This window comes from Arvicanthis niloticus, chromosome 18 (assembly GCF_011762505.2).
Source record: "Arvicanthis niloticus isolate mArvNil1 chromosome 18, mArvNil1.pat.X, whole genome shotgun sequence".
In the NCBI taxonomy this organism is placed as follows: Eukaryota; Metazoa; Chordata; class Mammalia; order Rodentia; family Muridae; genus Arvicanthis; species Arvicanthis niloticus.
The window spans coordinates 44,320,797-44,346,549 of record NC_047675.1 but is presented as its reverse complement, the minus strand read 5'-3'; the positions used below and the strand labels follow the sequence as shown (position 1 = coordinate 44,346,549).

The window sequence follows — 25,753 nt, the reverse complement described above, 5'->3', positions numbered from 1 at the left end:
CAGCAGGGTCAAGAGGGCCTTTGTTTGGACATTTAATTCACCGACTGTGTGCTCCCCAAGTTAGGACACAAAGCACCTTCTCCTTTCCCTTTTTCATTAATTGCCTTCATTTTTCAAGTTCCCTATTTGATTTATAGTCAATTAAAAACCCGCTGAAAAAGCCATGGCTCGTGTGAGTTAAGTAGAAATGTGATTAATGCCACACCACCGACTCCCTGGATGACCTGGCAGCTGACCAAGGCCAGTGGCACTGTGGCATGACCCGGCAGCATCTGGATCATATGGAGACAGTGGGAAGCCAGGAGCAGAGGGGCCACAGGAAACATGTCCTGGCATCAATCCAAAGTCTTGAAATAAGAGAGTCGTTCTTTCTGTATCATAGAGGAAGATTGAATTTAGCTGTGGATGTTTTAAAAACCTGCTGTAGAAGTTCTTTCTTCCACTTAGGTTGATGAAACAATGGGGAAATTAAACGGCAGAATTCCTTAAGTTTCACCATCAACACTAAACAATGGAATGCTACATAGGAAGCTGAGGAAGGCCAGTGCGAAGAAGTTTTAAACTCAGATCTTGACTATAAGAGATATCAGCTGAGTCAACTGCCTGGTCTAGTTCGGCATCAGGTGCTCTCATCTTGTGTGAAAATGGTCACACAAGAATAAGGCTGTTGCAGGACTCTAAGGGACTCTCGAGAGCTTGGTACGATACAAAGTCAGCTCTCAAGACTAGAAAGAGTGTCCTGGTCAGCATGGCCAGTGCCCTGTGTCTCCACATCCATCTGTAAAATACACAGCTTGTCATATTGTCAGAAGTGGTCTATCTTCCCTCAGTGTCACATTCTGCATGGATTCAGGGTTTGACCTAGTTGGGGGTAATAAGGGAATGAGCAAAGAATAGAAACATCCATGTACAGAAAAGTGTGAATTCTGTGCTCACTCAGATGCACTCAGATGGAGGTACCACCAACTTGGTACCCGGAAAGGTAGCGTGTGTGTGTGTGTGTGTGTGTGTGTGTGTGTGTGTGTGTCTGAAGCCAAGTGTGGTTTATTGTATTAACTGGAGGAAGCAAGTTAGCTAATCTCAGTAGTTCTCTGTAGAGGAACGGTCTCAGACTGGAGTCATCACTGTCAATATTCATACTTGGGGGAAAGCTTTGCCATTGCTCTGAGCCTCACCTAGGGAAGGCTTTGCTACTCCCATGGGACTGAGGCACCAGGGTCCTTGACATGGGCATGGCCATATCAACAGCCTCACAGTCACTCAGGACCTGCTTGGCTAACCACACGTTCACACTGGTGTATGGCTCTTCATAAAGAAGTTTCTTGAGTGTTATTCCTGCCTCCCAAGAAAACTTAATACGTTGAACTTCAGAAGAACATCAGAAAAGCTAAGATCAAAAAAGGGTTCTACTCACAACATGGAAGAACACCAGTTTCTCTTAAAACATGGTTCCGGAAAGTGTTCAGAACATTTATCAAAGCATCATTTGTCCGAAGACAGAATGTCTTTTCTTTAACACTTAGTTCTCTTTCCTTACTCTGTGTTCTCTATATTGATGACAAACTGACCTTTCAAAAGAAAATTCTGCATAGGAACAAATAAAAGTCTTTTCTGCTTCTCCTTCATTAATGTTTGACTACACCTAGGAGTAACAAAAAAATTAAACATAGTGTTATCAGTGTAAGACTAAGAAGAAAGTGTTTTACTCCATCATGAAGATTCAGTGCCCTAGGAACCCTGCCACACATGGTGCTTCATCCCTTCTGATTTTCAGGGTAGCCGTGTTCTATCTCTCCTCATAGACTTCCAGTTTAGAGGATCCTTAAAACCATCTGAAGCCTATGAGTGATGAAACAACAGCAACCGTGACACACAGGGCTCCTGCCTACACACAGGGCTCCTGTCTACACACAACTATGCTCTATGTTAACTCCCCCACCATGGCTGGGCCAGTTCTGGCTGTGGCTGTTGGTCTTTTTTACAGAAATGAACCCATTTACACTTGGAGCACTCAAAGAACTCACTCACTATGACACAACTGGTGTATGACTGCATGGGGCATTAACGCATAGTCAGTGGAAGCTTAAATCTATGTCATCTTAACTGGAACATATCCCCAGAGCTCATCTCTGTCTCAGCCTTCAAGAAGGGAGGACTTTGCCTTGAGTCTTTCCAAGAAGGGGTGAGGAAGAGAGATCACTAAGTGGAAAGTGCTTTCTGCTAAGAAGGAAAGGTGCATGTTCTTGTTTTCCCTTCTTAAAGGCACCAAATCTTCTCCAGGGACTCTTGTTTCCCCTGTGGCAGGACTCCTTTTGTTTGCTTTTTTTTTTTTTTTAATGGAATAATATGATCTTGTTAGCATCTGCATACTGACGGCTCCCAGACTCCCTTGCAGCTAATCTGGGCTACATGCCTAAGTCTACTGATCTATCAGAGTAGAAATGGCACCCATCACTTTCAATATGAGTTGAAAATCTTGGGTAACATACTTCTGCATCCTCCCTTCTAGACCTCTAGCCTGGCTCTCAGGCTGGAAGGTTCGTCAGCCAGATAAGCACCCTGACCTGTATCTATGTGATAGGGTTAGAAATAAAAATTCATGGTGTGAGGTCACTGGGTTGCTCAATGCCCCAGCCTTATTATAGCCTTTTCCTCTGGGGATATAGGGTTTTGACTAATAGTGTGACTACATGTTGTATTATAGGTACACCTTGGTGTGGAAATCCCTCTCTGTGCATCTTTGTGTTTGGTTTGTGTGTGTGTACACTAGGAGGCATACACAATAAAGAAATCTGAAGAAACTGAAGAATACAGTCCTTGTAGTGGTTGGGTGACCAATAGTATGCCCATTCTGGACACTGGATGCTGGGCAGAGGCTGGGGAAATCACAAACATGGTTTCCCCCTAGGGAACTCAATGACCACAGATCCCTGTGGTGTCTGGAAAGTCTGTCTGAGCTGCTTGTGAACAAGGCAGGATGTTGCACTTGATAACTTGTCATCCTGGTTAGGTACCCAGGCAGCCACCCCAGTGAGCTACCTTCTAACTGTATTTCTCCTTTCCTTGTACTTCTCATCGGACACTGGGAAAAACCCCTCTTTCAAGACTGAGATGAAACCAAAAAAGGTTTGGCCACCTCATGATGAGTTGGGGGCTTTGCCTTACACTCAGAAAGACTCAGAGAAGGAGCGCCGCTGGGTACATGACAAGAGAGAGTGGATGCCATGTTTTGATCCCAGCAGCTTGTTGGAAAATGGCCCTTTAAAGAAGAAAGCAGGTCTAGTTAGCAGTAAGGAGAGGAGAATAAAGAGTTATTTGGATGTGAAGGAAATCAAAGGCTTCAGAACAAACTGAAGGGAGCGTGTATTGGAGTGAACAGTGAATAAAATATTAGGGAAATAAAAAGAGTGGGGTGACCATTAGTAACAGTTAAAGCAGAACAAGGCAGTTCACTGGGAAGCGAGGAAGAAGATAAAAAGGGATAAAAAGGAGCCACCGGTGCTGTCAGAACCAAGAAAGCAGAAATTCTGGGTAAACACTCCCAGAACCCCAGAAAGCCCAGTGAAAGTGGTTGAATGCAATCCTGGGGGGTGAGCAGATGGGCTTCACCATCAGGTAAAGGCCCACACTTCCAGACAGCTTCGTAAAATCCTACAGCATGCCATCAATGAATGGACTGTGCTGTACTCTGTCTTTGGAACGTAAAAACTCACGAGCACTTGTAACCAAACTTCTTTACTATTTTTTTAAATTATCTATCTCCTCTGTGTGTGTGTGTCTGTCTGTGTGCCTGTCTGTCTGTCTGTCTCTCTGTCCATCTCTGCCTCTCTGTCTCTCTCTGTCTCTGTCTCTCTCTCTCTCTCCCTCCCTCCCTCCTTCCCTCCCTCCTTCCCTTCCTCCCTCCCTCCCTCTCTCTGCTTCTACTACCCTCTTAACTCCTCACACCCTGAATAAACTGGCCCCTCAGGGGGACGAAATGCCTCTGCATGGGCCCGCTGAAACATCCCCTTCTCTCATACCTCACCACACACCCACAGAACATACCCTCTTTATCTCTTTCTCTTTTTATAAACACATCAGTCGATGTCATGACCAGGCCCATGATTGCATCACTCACCTACCTTTTCATAACCTCCAGTACCCAGACAGCATCAGCTTCTATTTCTACATCGCAAACTGTTTCACTTATCTTTGAAATGTAAATTCACGTATCCAAGGTTTTTTCCCCCTAACTTCCTGGCTCTGTTCAGCTTTTACTTTCCATTTATCATCCAGGAGTTAAGTTCCTGCCAGCGAGCACACCTCTCAAGGTTGGCTCTTCACACTTTTTCCAGAGACAAAAAGGATATGTGTTAAATCTTCTAAGATGAACACAAGAGACAGAGAGATGGGTGGGGTGGGGGTGGGGTTAAGAGAACATTCTGCTCCCCCAAAAAACCTGAGTTTGTCTCCAAGCACCCATGCTAGGTGGCTCACCCATGCCAGGGAAGCCTGTAACTTCCCTCTGTGGTGGTTCTCAACCTGTGGGTTGCCATCCCTTCAGGGGTCAAACGACCCTTTCACAGAAATTGTCTAAGACCCTCAAAAACACCCACTTGTATTGACATTATGGTTCATAACAGTAGAAAGTTAAAGGTATGACGTGGTAACAAAAATAACTGTATGGTGGGGTCACCACCCATGAGGAGTGGTATTAAAGGGTCACAGCATCAGGAAGGTGGAGAACCACTCACTCCTCCAGAGGATCTGATACCCTTTTCTGGCTTGAGAGGGCTTGTCTCAGGTGGACATAGCTCCATACTGACAAAACAGGCACAACTAATTAAAAATAAATCTTTTAAATTGTGCAGGAAAGAACTGATAAAGAGTAAGAAGAGAGAGTGGAAGTGGCCGGAAAAACACTGGCAAAATATTCAATGGGTATTTCCTTTTAATATTCTAAGGTTTGATTTCCTCTTTGGGTGGAATAAACCGGCCATTGCTCTCTTGGAGACTCGGGTTTTCCTAAACAGTTTTTAACAGGCATTCTCTGGTCTCTACAGACTTTCTTCCCCACCTAGACACAGTTAACCTCAAACATAGACTCTATTCAGAACAAGCTCTATCATTGTCGCCTTGAGATGAGTTCACAAGCAGCTAACCAGCCCCAGTCTTTGTGCTTGGTCTTAGTAACAGGCGTTTCATCCAAAGGGCTAATCAGATTTTGCTGACCCAACATCTCACACACAGACATAAAATTTGAAATTGTGATTGACTCCTGTATCGCTGGATTTCCCTGAGCGTGTTGTCATAGATGGTAAGCCTGGTCTCATTTAGCATTTAGCAGCTTACACAAGCGCAAGGGCCATAACCAAGTTAATTACTTAGGGGATTAAGACAAACGTGTGCACACACGCCCCTCTGATATGGGAACCTACAGTATGTTGCAGTTTAAATTAAAAAGACCCTCCCTAAACTATGATTGTTCCCAGCTTCTTGGTGGTGAATTGAAAGCTGTTTGGTGTCATGAAGATTATAGAAGCAATCACATTTATGGGCCTGCTTTGCATAGTAGCTCTATTAATTTCCATATTGAGGGTAAGCTTTGCATTTCCCAGCATGTTAACATCGATGCCATTTGGAATAATCACTTGGTACAAACCAAAAAGAATGCAAGAGACAGACAGACAGACAGACAGACAGACAGACAGACAGACAGGAAGGAAGATGAGGGAAGAAGAGAGCCAGAATGTTCGTCATCAATCAAGGTCTACTTGAAATATAGCAATTCTTATCAGCACAGACATCAAAAAACAAATGAGTTTTCCTGTTGTCCTGACCCAGAGTCTTCCTCAAAAATGCAGTTACTAGGAAGTTGTACATTGGAATCCACTTCTTCTGTACCTTGTCATTAGACCCTAATTCCTTCAATGTCCTCATTGGTGTAACTGTGTCAGGGTGTTCCAGGGCTCCATCTTGGAGAGCCTGATGCTCAGCATCCCAACTTCATGGTTGTGGTCCCTTCAACTCTTCTAACAGGTACTGGCCTCCCAGAGCATCCTGACCAGTAAAGCTGGTTTTTTCTTTTGTTTTGTTTTTTCTTTACACAAATCAGCCATGTATTGCAGAAATTAAGGAATAGGCCTAGCACAAAAGGCTACCCTGAATCCATAAGGGCAAACACATACACAATCACGCTCTTTACAGGCACCCTTGAGCATCTGACCAGATTGGGTCACCGCTTGCATATCCTCTATCCTCAAATATCAAAGAAGTTGGGAGTCTGGACAGATGGCCTAGCAATAGATAGTACCTATTGCCTTCTCAGAGGATCAGCGTTCGGTCTCCAGCATTCATACAGGGCATTTCACAACCATAATCAGCTTCACTCGAGGAGATCAAATGTGTTCTTCTGGCCTTTTCAGGCAGCAAGCTCAGGTGCACACCTTCGTGCACATGAATATAGCCATGTAATTAAAAATAAAATAAATATTCAAAAATGGTAAAAATGAACGGTGCTCAAAAAGTCTGTAATACATTTGGTCAGGCCCTACCACCGATTTCAGACTCCATTATGTTAAAACCTGCACTTGCTAGCCATCTACCTCCATGCTTTTGATCTCGTAAAGATGGGATAATATAATATTGTTGTTAAGTACAGTGGAAGACCATAACCCCATCTGAGAGATGCACATTCTCAGGAAATCAATGGGAATTTGGGGAATTTGAGTTTAATCCACAGAAGCGGCGGAAAAGAGTTGAATCTTTTTCAAAACCATCTTATCAGCTTTAAGAACAAGAGTTTTTGATTCCTACGTCTACAAATTCCCAGCCGCCAATCCTCGGCCCTCACCATCACTCTGATATAATGCTACACATGAGAAAGGACAGGCAGAGCAGCAATCTATAAGAAGGCCGTGCTATTACTCTTGGGTCTGCTCTGTGACGATGGATTTTATCCCTCCACATAGTACAGAATCACCCTGGAGGTTGGCATTCCCCTTTTCTAGATGTGGGACAAAAGGGCTCATTGGAGATAAAATGTTAAGAAGAGATACATGTCACGTATTAATCATCTTCAAGCTGGCAAGTCTGCCATTTGAAAGCATCCGCCTAGGGCCAAGCAGTGATATAAGGAATGTGATCAGAAAACATGAGGCCGTCCAACATCCTGAGATAACATTAAAGACAGCAGAAAAGTCCACATGAGTGGGCCCAAGGTACTTCCGGGATAGCTTACAGTTTAGGACGGGCTGGTCCTCGATGAATTCCACAGGCTGGTGGATATGTAACACTTTCTGCTGGAATCCAGGGGTGCAGTCCAAATCATCTGCAGATGTTACCAGGAACACCTGAGGAAAGGAAGCGATCAATATTTTAACAGCAGCTAGCATGTTCGCCCCGCTAACTTCTTTTTCTTCCTTTTCACGAAGTCTACAACGTTTAGAAATGAGCTGAGGTTTTAACTTCATTTCCCCAAAGGAAGAGGCAAGTTGCTGCGTCTTTCATGCCTGCCAACAGCTCAGTTTTGGCAATGAGGGGTGCTTTTTTTTTTTTTGAAGGGGGAAGATGCAAAAACCAGAGACAGCTGCTGCAACTTCCATTAAGTTGAAGTTAAGAAAATACTGTCGTAAGAGCTTTACACCTGCTAAGGATCTCACTACGGTCGCCATGTGTGAAATTTCATTACGGAAACTGTCAATTGCTGGGTGATGCCTGAGTTAGAACAAGCTTCATGTTCATCTGTGCAAAGGAACAATGCCTTCTCCAAGGAGGAGGAAAAGGGAAGCAGACCTTTCCCACTGGAGTAACTTCTAAAAGTATTTCAAGGCCTGGTGGATCTTGACCCTGCTCTATCATGGTGGTCATGAGCCACAGGTGGCCACTGGGCCCTACAATGTAGCTGACCCCAAACTGAGACATAGTTGGGTTAGTTATCATCAACTTGACATACAACAGAGTCACCCAGCTAGAAGGAACCTCAGCTGAGGAATCATCTCCATCAGGACAGCCTATGGATGAGTCTGTGAGAGACTGTCTTGACTGATGATGGATGTGTGAGTGGGAGGGTTCCGCCCACAGTGGGCTGTGCCACCATTGGGCAGGCGATCCTAGCTTAGCAAGCTACAAGGACCAAGCTAGTCAGCAACGTTCCTCCATGGCTCCTCCCCTGTTTGAGTTCCTGCCTTGGCTTCTCCCAGTAATGGGCTGTGATCCGGATATGTGGATATGTAAGGCAGATACATCTTTTCCTCCCCAAGTTGCTTTGGGTCACGGTGTTTAACAAGCCACACACAGAATATAAACTATGACAAAATTAATTTTATAGCAACTATGCATTGAACTGATAGTGTTTTATATATGGTGCTGAATATAAGTGGGTGCTGTCATAATTAATTTCACCAGTTTCTTTTCACTTTTGCAAACTTGGCTACCCCAGGATATAAAATGTACAATTCTTTCCAAGGCCTCACTCTTGTCCTTGGGATTTCTTGATTTCCATCATTCACAACAAACAAAAAATGAAGCCCGGGCTATAGGGTTGTAAAGCACTTCATCCCAAATGTGACATGGCCGTTTTGAAAACAGAACAGCTAAAATGATTCTCCCCAAGAGACTCTTATAAGATGGGGACCGCCAACTTGAATGTGTGTGTGTGTGTGTGTGTGTGTGTGTGTGTGTGTGTGTGTTGGTGGGTGGATTGTAGAAAGAGTTATGTGGTTTATATAGTAACATACTAGGAGCCTCACAGGATACATGAGGTCTCTCAACTGAGAGGATAAGTAAGTGATTACCATTATTAAGAAGAGAGACCCTCTTCTTGTCTGTCACATGCTTCTGTCAGTAGCCCCAAGTATTCTCACTGGCTCACCAAGCCAGACTTGGGTGGAATCTGTGAGTGACCCATGTGGGGTTGACAGCCATTTGTCTATAACTCCCCAGAAGTCACTTCCATGTTTTGGGATATGAAGGTACATGATGCTCTCTGGGGCAGGGTCTAAGTTAGATAAAACTAGAGTTAATATCTATAAGCAGAGACTATCATCTCCAGGGAGAGAGGCCTGACTGGGTGCTCATCTGTCCACGTGTCTACCTCACACACTGGCCTCCATTTTTGCCTTCAAAAGCAAAGCTGCCATGTTTGAGCCCTTACCAGATGGCAAGTCCCATGTTAAGCTCAGTCTGAACGTGATATGGGTTGGTCTCCCTGGCAGCCTTATGATGCACAGTCAGCTAAACTTGCAGGAAGTAAGTAGCTATACTCAAGGTCTACACGCGGATGGGCGGAGTCAGGATCTGAATATAAACGTAATTGTCTTCTGATCTATCTCCTGGCAAGCTCCTTGCTCATTCCCTGACCCGTAGACCTTCCTGCCAGGCTATACAGCAGCTGTTCTCAACCTGCGGGTCACAACCCCTTTTGGATATAGGGGAGTGGTATCTTAGATATCCTGTATATCAGACATTGACATTACAATTTATAACGGTAGCAAAATTATAGTTCTGAAGTAGCAACAAAATGATTTTATGGTGGTGGCGGAGGGGAGCCTGTCACCATGTCACCACAACATGAGGGACTGTATTAGAAGGTCACAGCATTAGGAAAGTTGAGAAGCGCTGCTGTAGGGATTTTGTTTTGCTTCAATTTTCTAAGCTTAGCTCTCCAAAAAGTATAAAAGGCTTCTCTAATCTGAGCTGAAATTACAAGCACTGAGTCCTTAGAACGTAATATCCTCAGGGACAGCCCGACCATGATGGTAGAGGAGGGGAATTAGTTAACACAGCCCAGCCCCCTGTCCTTCAAGACGGCTGCAAGGCCTGTGTGTGTGTGTGTGTGTGTGTGTGTGTGTGTGTGTGATCTGCCTCTGCCTCCCACCTGGATTCACTCTAGTTGTGTGCCATCAGTGGGTGTCTGGCTTGATAATTCAGTTTTCACTAACCACCTTCTTCTCTTGTTGGCTAATTTCCCCACTCCCATCCATCTGTATCTGAGCCCAGCCCCCATCCTCCCAAAGATTTGCACTCAAAACTTTGACTCATCACTTGTTCTTAAAGAAACTGAACTCTGCTGAAACCAGACCTTGAATTCTTAACCAGAGCACATCAGCATTGGGGGTGGGGGGGGGGGGGAGGAATTTTCTCTTCCCACCAGCTACTGCCAAACAATCTACAAAAGGTCAGTCGCTAAGGAGTGGGGGGGGGGGGGCACTTTGAATGCCAGCCTTCTGGGAATCACTGAACCCCAAGGAAAAGGAGCAAGAATCAATCTCAGGAGGTTGGTGGTGCAGTCAGACAGAGGCACTTCAGAGGAGCTTGGGTGGAGAAGTCACCAGCCTGCCTGACATCATATTTCTGAGCTCAGAGTAGGCGGGGAGGCACTGTAGTTCAGTGTGTGTGCAGGTCTGCCTCTAAGTGTCCCTGTGTCCAGAGACCAGGCTTTTGTTTGATGCCTTCTGAAGCCATCATAGAGCTGACATCCTAAGTGGCACATCTGCAGAATGCAGACTCAGAGCTCAGAATAATTTGCCGGCATTGTTGCGAGCAGAAAATCTATAACCCGCTAATGCTAATTCAGTTAAACAGAAATGGGCAAAGGTCGCACCTTCTGCCTGAGATTATATGTTAACCTTCTAATTGGCTAATTCTGCCCTCAAATCCCAGACCAGTCAACCAGTCACCCCAGACATATTGAGGAAGGCACAATTTCCCTGGGGACACTGAGCTAATCATCCAGGAGGGAGAGATTCTAGTTGAGTCAAGGAACAGTAATTTCTGCCTGAGTCTCCGAATTTTCTATGCTCAGATCCTCTTCTGGTTCCTTGACAGTATCTGTTCAATATACTTCTAGAATTCTAAAAGAAAAAAATCAACCTTTCTAGGGGCTGACTCCCAGGAAGAGCTGGAGCAGTGGGAGGCCATTTTAATCACTGTGGATTTGGGGGTTAGTTTATCTACCAGTCAAAAATTAAATAGCTTGTGTCCTACGTCCTACTCAGGGTTTCTACTGCTGCAATGAAACACCATGACCCAAAAACAACTTGGGGAGGAAAGGGTTTATTTGGCTTATACCTCCATATGTTCATCATCAAAGGAAGTCAGGACTGCAACTCAAACAGGGCCAGAACCTGGAGGCAGGAGCTGATGCAGAGGCCACGGAGGGATGCTGCTTACTGGCTTGCTTCTCATGGCTCTCTGTCTGCCTTTTTATAGAACCCAGGACCACTTGCCCAAGGATGGCCACACTTACGATGGGCTCCTCCCTCCCCCATCAATCACTAAGAAAATGCCCTCCAGGCTTGTCTACAACCCAACCTTATGGAGGTATTTTCTCAACTGAGGCTCCCTTCATTCCAGTGACTCTAGCTTGTGTCAAGTGGACATAAAACCAGCCAGCAGAGCTTGTGAAATAAAATAAGTGGGACCCTCTAGGCATAGAGGCTGACTTAGGAAGGTCAAAGTGTCATATCAAGTATTCCTATTTGTAAGTCCTGGATTCATTAGACTCTGTTGCACATGGCCCAGTGTATTAGTTTGTTGTTGTTGTTGTTATTGTTGTTGTTTCTGTTGCTGTGATAAGATACTAAGTGACCAAAAGAAACTTGGGGGAAGAAATGGTTTCTTTGGCTTATGGGTCACAGTCCCTCATTTAGGGGAGTCAACACAGGAACTGAAATCAGGAACTGAAGCAGAGACCATGAAGGAATGTAGCTTTCTCAAAGAGCTCAGGTTCACCTGCCCATGGGTAGCATTGTCGCAATGAGCTGGGCACCCCCACATCAGTCATTAATCAAGAAAATACCTCACAGACATACCCACAGGACAGTCTGATGAAGGCAATTCCCCAGCTGAGGGTCCCTTCTCCCAGGAAACTCTAGTTTGTGCCAAATTAACAAACACTAACCAGCCCAGCCAGGGACTTGTAGGGAAGTGTTACAGTCTAGCATTTCTAGTGTGGTCACAGGGGCCATTTTCCTTCTTCAAATTTGGTTAGCCTTTTGCTGGTGGTATTGGCAGGATGTGGAGATGCCCCACACCTCTGTTTTCTCATCTAGGAAACGTGAGAAGTGAGATGTGTGTGGATCCAACAGGATGATTCACAGAATGTAATCAGGCAAGTGCTGCCCAGGCAAGGTGGTCGATGGACGTTAACTATCACAGTATTATGGTCCAGAAAAGGAGAAAGGCATCAGCAAATCCTCACTTGAATAATCGACAAACTAAAATGAAAATCTAAGTTGAAAGGAAGGCATGACATCCTTTGGGAATATTTCAAAGCTAGGCAGAGGAAGGTCTAACCTCATCTAGGGACCTCAAGCAAATCCATCCCCTGAGAAGGAATGTTCTGCCTTGAACTTGGGCCTAAAATGGGGTTGGGTAAATGGAGAGGAAGGAACACTTTTCATTTTATCACCATGTATATGTGGGGTCTGTGTGTGCATGCATGCATGTTTGTGTGTGTAAGGACACATGTGTGTAGCCTGTGCCTGTGAGGGCTGGGGGTTGGTGTTGAGTATCTTCTTCAGTTTCTCTCATGTGATGAGGCTGAGTCTCCCTTGGGCCCAGAGCTCACGACAACTAGTCTCACTAGTGAATTTGCATCCTGGGATCTGAACTGTGGTCTCCACTCTTGAGCAGAATATGCCTCACCTGCTGAGACCCCCTCCCCATCCCAGGACTTCTTCTTTAATACATCCTGCTTTCAAACAAATCATTTTATGTCTCTCTACTAGTGCTGTGCCATACCTTGAAATCACAAAAGTGCACTTACCAAAGAATCCAGATTAATGGCACCTCCCAAAGCTGAATGTCTCATTGCTCAGTGATGATAGAATGTTCTAGTGACTGCCTGACTTGTAAGAACCCAAACCTGTATATCTGCAGGTGATCTTGTCATGGACCCCCCAGCCTCCAACTACAGGCTGATTAAGTGTGGGGCAGGTTGTGGACCGCCATCACTTAATGTTGCAAGAATTAACACCTGGCCTTCCTCCCAAGCTAGCTCAGCCTTTCTCCAACATGAATCAAAGTCACTGGCACAAGGATCCTACCTGGACAGACCGTTTCCCCACACCCTCTGGAGCTTTGCCAAGCAGAACCTGCAAGCACTCCGAATATATCATTACGACCAGGGCAATAACGGTCTTCTGATGTGGTTCATGCTCTCACTTACGCATTAGTGCCCGCTGCGCATAAACAATAGGTGCAGATGCATCGCTGTGAGCATGGCGACTATCGAGTTTTATAATCATCAAAGGATGCCCATTATTTGAAAATGACCATCAGTCTGCTCTGGAAGCAGATCTATGTCCTAGAAAGACAATACCCATGGGTTTGTACTACACCATTCAGTATAAATCCCAGCTCTATCTCCAGAGTCCACCTGGTGAGCCACCTGTGCCTCAGTTATCCCAGATGGAGAAGGGAAGGAATGGGGGTCTGGTGCTGTTACTCTGAAGACTGAGTGAGGAGATTTTTGCAGATAACGCACGCACCAATTGTTCACACATCTCCATCATTACCCTTGCATATCATATTTAAATGAATGCATTTATAATTCGCTGCTGTTCCCAGAGCAGTCAGGGACAGATGCCATTAAAATACCACTTGTTGCTACTTTTGTATTCAAGTATCCCTTCAGGTGGCGTTGGCTCAGAGCTCTGTCCTCCCTTCAAGAGTCCCTGCCCTGAACTCATCTACCAGCACCAAGAGTAGGTCATGAGGTCATCAGGTTATTAGGTCATCAGGTCATGAGGTCATCCTCTTCATACCTGGTTTTCCTTTGGGCTTCCTTTTTCCAGCCAGCACAAACATTAACATTCTCTCTTTAGAAAGGGGTGGGTATGTTTATCCTGACAGGTACTGTTTTAAGAGCCTAGTCAGCTCTGAAGCTTCTTTCCAGCAAAAGAAATTCATCCTCTCTGTGTCTCTGTGTCTCTGTCTGTCTGTCTGTCTGCTCCTCCTCTGTCCTTGTTGTGTGTGTGATGGTCCATCTTAATTGTTAATTGGATGAGATTTAGAATGACTATGGAAAAAAAAATCTGGACCTATCTATGAGAGATAATCTAGGTTAGATTGAGGTAGGAGAAACCCCCTAGATATAAGTGGGCCTATTCCACTGGCTGGGGTCCCCCACCAAAGACGGGAAAAAAGAGAAAGCAAGCTGAGCACCAACGTTCATCTCTCTGGGCTTCCTGACTCCAGATACAACATGAGCAGACACCATACACTCCTGAGGCCATGGATACCCCTCTGTGACAGACTCTACCCTCAAAAATATGAGCCAAAATGAACGCTTCTCCCTTACACTGCATTCTGTCCTAGAAAACAAGACGCGTAGGGAGCCGTCAACTGGAAGCCTATGGGGTCTGCAGATGTGACTAGCGAAGACTAAATAGAGTGTGTGTTATGAAGCATATTCCTCACATCACACAGAGAGGACTTCTCAAGGCTTCCCCTATAGTAACCATGTCACTATGCCTGGCTCCCACCCTCTGGCTTCCTGGTTCTGCCCCAGACATCTAAGCATCTGAGTTGCCCAAATGAGCTCTAGACTTAAGACACTGACTCTGGAGTCAAGGACCCTCCAGGCTTCGAGCCTGCAGACACACATCATAAAGGTGCACACGCCTTGAGCTGTTGGCTACACTGCAAGATTTCTGGCCAGAAATCATGGCTCCCACAAGGAGCATGGAAGGATTGTCACCACTGAAGTGCCCCCATAGGCTCTCTTTGTCTATCAGTAAAAAAAAAAAACAGAGGAAGAAGAAATCCATGTGGTCAGCATGGTCTAATAGAAAGGAAACTGAGTTAAGTTCACAGGCAGGACGCAGGCATCCAGTGGAGGTGGCTAGCAAACAGCAGCCATATCCCCATGGGCTAGTTCTCTGAGGTCCATGGGTTGTCTAACCAGAGCCTGCCTGGCTGGCTGCACAGTGAGCAGGCACAGAGCCTGGACAGAGAGCTTCCATGTCCCAGGTTCTGCAGACATGTTCCAGTAGCCAGTGGTAAATAGCAAGCCGGAAAGAATCAGCTTATCACACTGCCTCCTAAGCGGCATAAATACAAAGAAACTGACTGCCACAAACAATGATCTCACGGGCCGTGAACAGCCTCAGATCTCCTCTTCCCTTAAGCCAGTTCTCCGGTGTTATTGTTCCAGACAAAGCTGTTCATGTCTCTCAGCACTGTGTTTCTAATAGTGACTAACCCAGTGTTTGCTATTAGCCTGGATGGACAGGTGCTTTCTCCTTGCCACAAAATACCTCTGGTTTGTTCTCATCAGACTGGCTTTGCTGTAACCAGTTTGGAGGGGCTTAGTCTAGTGGGGAAAAGAGCCTGCTATGTCTGTTTCTGACTTGCAGGATGAAAAAAAAAAAAAAAAAAGTAAAGCACCATATTTTGATTGAGTCTTTATCCTGTCGAACACCAAAAGCTCAGAGTCTGGGAAGGATTTAAAAAAGCCCACTATCCACTGACAGCCTAAGAAGACAGCGTTCCCAAGAAGCTAATGCACACACTCACACATGCCAGCACACCTAAGCATCCATCACTGACACTCTGCTGGAGTCTAACTTCCCCAAAACGTTCTTGGTGTTTTAAAGCTGCAGGAATACTAGGAGCTGCCATCTTCCCAGCTGTTAAGGCAACAGATATTTAGAAGTGATGTTGGGGTTCCTGTGGAGACAAGCCAGAGTGTGCTTCTTTTCCCTGGCGGGTTCTGTGGTATTTACATGCACAGTTTAAAACCCGACACCCTGGACCTCATTTCTAATTGAATGGAACTGGACAGATTTTTTTCTCAAGTTTTAAGAATGGGAGTTGACCTCTCCATGACTGTCAACCCTACTTCCTTCTATCTTGGGACCATTAATTGGGTTATTTTTGCTTATTTCTTTTGGTCCCTGGGCCTTAAATAGGCTGACTAGCTTTGTGAAACAAAAGATAGATAATCTGATAGCAAAATCTATTCTGATACATTGTCATAAGTTAGCTATGGGGGATCATGAGACTCAAGATGAGGTTGTTACTCTATCCAGGGTGTTCCCAAATCCCATCTCTACCCAACCTAAAAGAGGGGACTTCCGCCCCTAGACCAAGCAAAGAGGGGCCACCCAGAACCCCCTCTGTCTGGCGATCTGAATTCTTGCGTAGGCTGCGAGGCTAAGCACTGCAAGGGAATATAAATAAAAGTTAAAAATATGTTTCTGGGTTCCCTGAGGGACAAGCCTGACTGCATAGGGGTTGATGTCAAAAGTATCCCCTCTCCAGGAAAAAGACATCGGGACAGGTATGGCCCTCATGCCTCACTAAACAACGACAGGAGGACTAGAGCCATTACAAGGTCCCCTTTAATTACTGGAGGTCAGGCCTCTATCCCCACCTTGGCAAGATTAGAATCGCCATAGCTCTTCTATACTTGGAGAAGGGAGGAGATGTCAGGGGCAGCCCTGCTTATACACTGAAGGCCTAAAATCAGCCATAAGCCTAAAATCAGCAATAGGCCTGACTTACATGCCTGCTAACACAAAGTCTTGGGTCCCTATGGAAAAAACACTGAAACAGAGGGCTATAAACTATTGTAAACAGGCAGCTTTTGTTGAAATTTACCAGCCTGAGTAGTCATAGACCTTGTAAATAGGCACCCTTTGGCAGATAGTACCAAATTAGATAAGGACAAGTGAATCATAGGCAGAGTCATAGTGACCTGACCCCTGAACCTTCACCCAGCTGATACCCTGTTCTGAAAGATATCTGTACTCTCCCTGAACACCTATGCTCCTGTGTCATCCCCTCCCCCACATCTTGCATTTTTGTGTTTATAACCCCCACGTTAAAAAGTAAAAATTATGATTTGATAAAACACACACACACACACACACACACACACACACACACAGCGTACCCCTGGTTCTGCTGACTTAGCTCCTGACAATCTATTTTCTTGTTCTTAGAAATACTTTGAATTATAAAACGTTATTGTGGTTTTTGTTAGTATGCTGGGTAAAATAATTTTTATTGATCTCATTTTAAACTTCAAAGTTTGTAGTGAGTTAAAATGTCCTTTAACATAATTATAGGTCATATTTATTTTCATATTGTAAAATGGTAGTTAATCTATTGAACATTTTTAAAAACTGGATTCCTTTTTGAGAATTTCATATATGAACACTGTATTTACATAATTTCCCCTTTCTCTCCTTCCTCCCACTTTTCCCAACTCCCCATACTTTTTAAATAAATCTTATTATTTAATTATTGTTTACATATGTATACATGTATAAGTATATATGTTTATACAAATATTGATAAATAAAGTTTTGTAAAAAAAAAAAAAAAGAATGGGAGTTGACTAAGTCTGAAAAAAGAGTGAGGCCAGGGGCTGAACTAATACAAGTCTGCATTCTGGCTGTGTGGCCATTTCTGTGGCTTTTAAGAAATGACTTCACAGGATTGTCTGTCCATACTGTCTTTGGGAGATGCAACGTAGTACTTGTGGTACCCAGTAGCTGATGAAACAATATGCGGGTAATGGAAAAAAGCTAGGGACCCCCTAAAATGTCATCATCCTGGTGCCTATACCACAAGAATATGTCGGGTTACACCACCCAGAGGAGTCCAGGTTGAAAAGCAGCTGGCTTTAAAGTAAAATGCTTATTTGGGTAGGTGAAGAAGCATCAGAACAAACTCAAGGATCTCTGAAAACACAAGAGTTAAATCAGCAGTTATGATTACAAAAGTGGAGGCAGAGGGATGCCGTACAAGAGGAACTGGAGCCATCTTGACGATGGGAAGCACATGCGATAGGAAGGGAGGTAGCACAAGAGAGTTCTCCTCAGAAGACCTCCAGAGGAGCTGATATCCAACACCAGCAGTGATGTCCTAAGTGCCTCTCGGGCTCCTGAGCACTGACAGACAGGGTGATCTGCCCTTGTGGGGAAGTTCACTGTTTCATATGATACCTCTGGGCTATTTTTTTTCCCTCTTGAGACAGGGTCTCTTGTAGCCCAGCTTGACACTACTTGACTCACTCATGGAGTCAAGAGTGACCTAAACTTATGATCCCCCTGCCTCTACCTCCTGAGAGCTGCAATGCCCAGTTCTATGTGGTTGCACAAAGATACATTTCCAGACTCTGAGTTTCTTTTTTTCTCTCTTTCTTATTTGTTTATTTAGGATTGAGACTAAGGACCCTTTCATGCTATGTAATTTCTCTACTCCTGTTTTATATTTAGTCCTTACTCAAACTTTTTTTAAAAAAAATTTCTTATGTCCAAGTTTTCTGGATCAGATGCTAGAGACTGAGAAGGAGTCCAAGTCTTTAATAAACGTATCATCTGGGAGGAAAGGAAAGACATACATAATTAATAAGACGTAATAAACTGTGTTTCACTTTGTAGGGAATTAAAAGGTAGTTGAAGGTAAAGATATTTGAGCTAAGACAACATAGTTGCTAATCCCAGTCTTGCCACTTAGTTGCTGTATATTCAACACCTCTGTGCCCCAGTTTCTCCACTTGCATAGTAAACTAATGAATTTAGCTATTTAGCTCTTAAGGCCCTCTGATAAAAAGGTTCAGGACAGAGACAGCTTCCTGATTATGCTTCCTGTGACAGTGGCTGTTACTTGTGTTATTCTCTAGTAGCATGTACAAGGAGGGACAAAAATGAAGGAGAAGAAATAACGCACTTCTTAGGTGAGAGACTTGGACCACATTGCCGATAAGGCCATGTTGGGGAAAAAAATGATTGGAAGTTTTTCAAGTGGCAAACTAGGAGGAAGGATGTTCCATGTCAGAGGTTTGGTAGATGTAAATACCACGCTGCCAGTTCAAGAGATGGGGACCAAGCCAGCGGGAATAACAAGCTATGGGTTGTTTTCAAGATTATTTGAAGGTGTTTTGTTGTCTCAAAATGGGATTGAATTGATGAAGCTTGTCTGCCTCAAACCCAGCCAGAAGCGATTCGGTCAAATCAGTTTTTTGTCTAAAGAGAATTAACTCTTTCTGTTTAAGGTTCCAGGATTAATCAAGCAAGCTCCAAAGGAAAACCCAACAGGGAAATAAGCATCCACAAGAATGTGCCTTAGTGAATTTGAAGAAAAAACTAGGCACTGTGCCTGCCTGGTGTTAGTGTTTGACGGCTTCCGTGTCTATCCTGGAATTTGGGGCGCTAAATCAATTGTGCCGTTTGTTAAATAAAACCCATATCCCCAGTGTCCCCTGGTAAGTTCTTGAGTGATCCACAGTAGACCCAAAGTTTAACTGACAGTTAATGAATTCAGAACATTTCAGAATCTCTCTCCTCTGCCTTCTGCTCTTGGGCAGGGGCATAGCTAAAATTCAAGGGTAAGCAGAGGTTACTAATAAGAAGAGTCACTCTCTCTAGAGAGAGTCCTCCATTCATGGGAAAGGACTCTTGCCTTTCTCCAGAGAGAATTCTGGGTTAAGATCCAAGGTGCCCATGGATGGAAGCCTGCCTGACTCCAGTAGTGATCAGTAAGAGCCAGGAATCCATGTTACTCTGATTTTCTTCCCCTCGTCTATCTTCCCCTCCTGCCCTTTCACCCCTGACTCCTGGATCACCTCCCAGAGAAATCCCTGTATCTGATCCTCATATCAGACTTAAAATGTTTATCTATGCTGTTAGAAACCACTTCATTGTTGTCCAGTCACAAGGTCTGCAGTGTGTCCACAGGCTTCCGTCATGCGGGACAAACTGTTTCCTTCTTCCCAGCTCAGCCACTGACATTCATGGTTCAAGGCTTCCCTCTTCCCTCTTTGAAGCCATCAGGAGAATGTCTCCATCATTTCTGGTTCTCTTTCTTTCTCTCTGTCACCACATTGGCCTTCTGCATCACAGTGCTACCTGGCTCCCCGATAAAGATTGCTGCAATTGGTCTTACTTCCCTGGGTCATGCAGAAGGTACCCATACATTCTATGAATTAGGATGTGAAGATGTATAGCAGTGGCTGTTGGTTAGCCTACAGTTCTTGAAATGCTTGTGTGAGGGAAGGCAAAGTTTGATAAAGAGGGTTGTACAGGTTTGAACTGTCCATGATGATAAGTATAGGCAACTCAACAATATTATAGTCACCAAGAGATGAGCCTTTGGGTTTGTCTGTACCAAGCATACAAACTTTCTCTGTCTGTCTGTCTGTCTGTCTATCTGTCTGTCTGTCTGTCTCTGTCTGTCTCTGTCTCTCTCTCTGTCTCTGTCTCTGTCTCTCTCTCTCCTATTCCCCATCTTTCCTCTCTCTTCTCTCCCCTCCCCATCTCTTTCTTCCCTTCTTCTCTGCTTCTTGATTATGGGTGATGTCATGTGACCAGCTGCTTTGGGACTCATCCACCATGAGGACTTGGACCCTGTGAAGCAAAACACACCCTCTCTCTCTTAAGTCAATTTGTCAGCTATTTTATCACAACAAGACAATTAAGGAAATGTCCTTCAGATCCCTCCCTCTCCTGACACTGTTTACTGATGAGGTCAGGGGAATCTACAGCAGACCTCGATGTTGTGAAAAGCCACAAACTTGGACCCAATGTTGTGTCAATTTAACAACTAGACTCTGACCTTTCCTAGCTTAAAAATAATTATCGTTCCTCCTTGGCCTTGCTGTGAAGTGGAACATTTTATTCTAACTGTGTGGCGTGTCACACTTTCTTCTCTGCCAGACGTTAGATAAGATGTCAGATCTGTCAACACATGGGCAGGTTTTTATTAATTATCTTTCAGAGGCAAAGTCCTTTTGGTGATTTATTTTCTCTACACAAGGAAAATTCTTCTATTGAACTAAATGTCTGTCTTGTTAAATTGTTGTTTTATTTCTCTCGCAGAAAGTTCTCACTCAAGAAAGTTCCAGAAAAGAAAGAAAGAGACCAGGCCAAAAAATGGCACCGAAGGCAAAGAGATCTATTTAGTTTCAGCAAGTCACAACTCTTCCCTCCAGGATGGAGGAAAAAAATCTGCTTTTCTCTCTTTAGATCTAACTGCATCCTGTTACATGCCGATTATTCCAATTCTGATGTATTCATTCATCAATATAACATTCACTGGATTCCTGCTCTGTATCAGTGCTAAATACAAATCAGTAAAACATGGTCCACAACTCTGAGGAACACGCGTTGTAATAGGAAAGGCTGGCACTTACAGATTTACTTTTGGTACTGGGGGGGGGGGGGGGGGTGCCAGGGTGTGGGAAGAGGGTGGTTATGAAGAATTTTTAAATTTAATTTAATTCATTAATTTGAATACTAAATTTAATTTAAATTTATAGTAATTTAAAATGTAAATTAATTTAACTATTAAAACCATTGAAATATTTACATTTAATATTAAATAAAATGTAAAATAAATTTAAATATTAAATAAGGTGTAAATATTTAAATAAAATGGAGAGAAGGTGGCTATGGAAGCCCTGTCTTAGACCACACCAATATGGCTTATTTTACTCATGGATCCTTCTGTTTTTTTAAAAAAGATACCTACTAGAAAGGATCAGGCACAGACTCTTCAGAGAAATGACTGGGTACCAACCAGAAGGACTCAGACATCTCAAAACCGAACGATTACTAAACAATTCCTGGGATTTTCTATCAACTTTGTTTAAAGTGAGAAGTTTTTACAAAGATAAGAAGTAATGCTTTCCAATTCCAAATGACTTTGCCTCTGAAAGATGATTAATAACAACCTGCCCATGGGTTGACAGATCTGACATCTTGTCTGATGCCTTTCCATTTGCAAAGATAAGAAGCAATACATTTCCTGAAGCCAGGTCTGGTGGCTTGGAACTCTATCTGTAGACCAGACTGGCACACAGATTTGTTTGCCTCTGCCTCTCAAGTGTTGGGATTAAAGGCGTGTGCTAGCCTGTCATTCCAGCTGTGCAGGAGACTGAGCCTTTAAGATTACAAGTTCAAGGCCAGCTTGAGAATCTTAGTAAAATTCTATCTCAAAAGAAAGAAAGAAAGGAAGAAAGGAAGAAAGAAAGAAAGAAAGAAAGAAAGAAAGAAAGAGTGAATGGGGAGAGAGAGACAGCGAGCTTAGTGATAGAGTAACTGCTTAGCATATATGAAGCCCTAGGTTCAAGCTCTAATAAATTCATTAATTAATTAGATGTCTGCAACTTTTTCCTGATTCATATTTGGAAAACAGCAACCCAGATTTCAATATAATATTTAACTAAAATGTAAATCAGACTCAGCTCTCTAGAGAGCAGTAGATGAGGTCTCCAGCACAGAGTTGCCCAGGGGAATCCTGGTAATTGTTTAAATCAACTCTCCAAAAAAGAAATGCCTTTGCTTGTGCACCTGCCCATTTCCATGGTGTAAAGACTATCACTGTGGCCGATTTCAAGCTACTGAAGTAAAGCCACTGAACACTGGTGTCTTTGTCGGGATTTCTATTGCTGTGAAGAAACACCATGACCAAAAAGCAAGTTGGAGAGAAAAGGGTTTATTTGACTTGTACTTCCAGGTCATAGTCCATCACTGGAGGAAGTCAAGACAGGAACTCGAACAGGACAGTATTCTGGAGGCAGGAGCTGATGCAGAGGCCATGGAGGAATGCTGCTTACTGGCTTGCTTCCCATAGCTTGCTCAGCCTGCTTTCTTATAAAACCCAGGACCGCCAGCCCAGGGATGGCACCACCCACAGTGGGCTGGGTCTGCCCCCACTGATGACTAATTGAGAAAATGCCTTACAGCTGGATCTCATGGAGGCATTTCCTCCACTGAGGCTCCTTCCTCTCTAAGGACTCTAGCTTGTGTCAAGTTGATATGCAAAACCAGCAAGTACAACAGGTTTGGGGAGAGATGTATAAAATTGGCTGTCTAAACAAGCTTCTCCAATAGAACTAGGTGTGCAGGAACTTACTAAATCCGAACTGTCTAGGCAGCTTTTGGAGGGTCTTTAAGTCAGAAGCACAAAGCTGCCTGCTACCCCACAGTGAGATCCTGTAATAGAAAACTGGATTACACTAATATGAGTTTAAAACAGCCTGGAAAACCCATCTACTAATGGGGAAAACGAGATGCTGCAGTCAGGCTTTAGAGTCAGAGAAATGCCATGAATTCTTGATTCTGGACCGCGTGTTATTTAAATATTGCTTTTGATGTATTACCTAGAGTCTTAGCTCAAATGATCAGAGATAATCCTGCCTTCTGACATAATTAGGGAGCTACCGCTGTGCTAAGCTGAGGATAATCAATTTGACCTTGAAAGTTTGTCTACAGTGCCTTACTGATGTTCTGAACATGGTAGAGACAGCCATGCTGTCTTCTTCCAGTCCAATACTAACTATGGACTGTGCTCCAAGGTCCTGTCCCCACTACGAGAGAAGTTACAGACTAGTGGCCAGAGGGACCCCCAGGGCCACAATATCTGCTAGGTAGTGTTTATTTTGTCAGCAACCTGATCTCATTGAAACATCAAGTGTTTCCCTTAAAGTGATTGAAATTTAGGCAGCACTGAGGTCAGAAATGGAGAGCAAGAATCACCGTGGGATTCCTGGTGGAAAGAGCTCCATCATCGGGTGACCACAGTCCACGTGTCCCCAGAAACAAGAGCCAGGTGCTTTGGGTGTGACCCCAGTTTGCCTTAGACTCCACATAAAAGAGAGCTGAGGTATGTATCTGTGACTCTGCATAGATTTTTTTTTTGCACCCAATTCTGTCCATCCATTTACGACCCTTCCTAGTTTCTGTGGGTATCTGGGTTTTCATTGTTGCCTCTTAATACTCCTAGGATAAGCATGTTCCCTGAGGACTGGGGAGCTGGCTCCATCATTAAAGTACTTGCCTTGCAAGCAGGAAGACTTGAGTTCTATATCCCAAACACTTGAGTTCTATATCCCACGTGTGCACACAGGCACACACACACACACACACAAGCCATGGGTGGTAGCACACACTTGTAAACTTCAGCACTGGGGAGCTAGAGACAGGCAAATCCTTGGAGTTCATTGGCCAATCAGCCTAAGCCTACTTGGTGAGCTCTGGGCCAGTGAGAGACACTGCCTCAAAAACATGGTGAACAACATCTGAGGAATAGTAGCATAGTTGTCCCCTGGCCTGCACAAGCATGGGTACCTGTACACACTCACATCAAGAGTCTGCCTTCAATGGGATGCTGAAAACTTTTCATATTACAGTAAGCCCACAACCACCCTCTACCTAAGCCTTCTCCATCCATACTGAATTTCTTCCAGCTCCTGGGAGTCCTGTATCCACTTGTTCTGATATCCATTACTCTTATCAAAGCCTAAAGCCCTTCCTGTTTAACTGATCTGCTCAAGAGCACAGATGTGTTATGGTGATGAAACCAGCCCTTGGGTTCATACCAATGTCAAATTCTCCTCCATCCCCTTAACCCTATCGCCCACTAAAACCAAACACTGGATATCTGAATATAAGCCACTAAGTCATGAACTGTCCTGTTATCAGTCTACAAGGTACTCTGCCTGCAATCTGGTAGCTTCCCCAACAAGCAAACTTCAGGCAGGTTCTGAGCTGACAAAATTAAAAAGGCCTGAGCTGGAATAGTTTACAAAGAACTTTTGAAACTTATTATCGTGTCTGCTTCCCGCCAGAACTTCAATTACCTGAAATTTCATGACTCAGTCGTCTGGATATTTCCAACTCAAACTAGATTCACACAATATTTAAAGCTTCAGCTAATCCCACCACTTTCAAAGTAAGTCTGATTCTTCATAGGGGAAAATAGCATATCTTTCCCACAGTAAAAGCTGGAGGAGAAGGGTTCATCTTCAAAAATTACACAGTGCAAAATGCATTAACATGAAGGGCCTTTCCACTAGAGTCTCTGTAGGAAGTCAAAAGTCAGTTTGACAGACTTTTCTCAAGGGCAAGTGGGGTCTGTAAGAGAGAGAGTGACACACTATGGTAGAGAATGTTTCTGTTGAGTGGCCACCAAAGCCGTCACCATGTGTAAGGTGCTGAGACTGGAATGAAGCTTTGGGAAGGAACAGGGAGGAAGACGGACAGAGTCTGGAGTCCTCAAGTCCCTCACCTCAGGAATCCTGTCAGTGTTGGGTGGCCCAGTCCCTAGCAGGATATTAAAAATGTACTCCAGCTGAGCTGAGGAGAGGAGTTGGATACTTGTCCACACCACCTTCATAGGCCATCTCTCTACAGACCCCCTTACTCCACCCTCGCCCAAGACACTGGTGATTCAGCAAGGTCACCCGGGCTCTCCTGATTGACAGCTCAGATGACCTAATTCACAATCCTTCTCCTCTTCCTCTGGGCTCACCCATAGCAGCGCTCCTAGTTCTTGAAAGAAACTCAGGGAACCTTTGTTTATTTGCTCAATCCCCACCTCCCATCCGTCATCTATTTTCAGACTGTAACCCATTTTTATCACAAGATGCTTCAGCAGAGCTCTTCCAGGCTCCGCCTCTTAATCTTGATAGTGAATTTGAGCTTGGGTTAGGAGAAAGACAATGAAGACTTGGCAATAGGTTCTTCAAGGGTGATCTATGTCCCTTTAAAGGGACTGCATATCCATTCACTGAATAACTCTGTTCTAAAAATGAAAGCCACACCTGGGGAACCGGAAGGCTGGGTTATGAAAATGCAAATGAGGATGTCGTTATTGGCTGAGCTGAATTCTCCTCATCCTGTTACAAAGAAGGATGAGGAGGGAGGGCCCTCCTAAGACAAGCCAGGGATATTGCAGAATGCAGCGACAGGCATTTGACGCCTTATAATGGTGTGTGCATTCGGAGGCAGCAGACTATCCCAGCTGATATAATGTC

At 44.2% G+C, this 25,753-nt stretch overlaps 1 protein-coding gene across 1 annotated transcript in view; it reads right to left on the bottom strand.

Moving 5' to 3' along the window:
- Positions 1–25,753, bottom strand: part of Cdh13 (cadherin 13) — a 1,011,337-nt gene that overhangs the window by 780,652 nt on the left and 204,932 nt on the right. Inside the window, exon 2 of the mRNA XM_034522532.2 lies at positions 7,220–7,331. Within this exon, the coding sequence (XP_034378423.1) occupies positions 7,220–7,331 (112 nt within the window). The remainder of the gene's footprint in view (positions 1–7,219; positions 7,332–25,753) is intronic.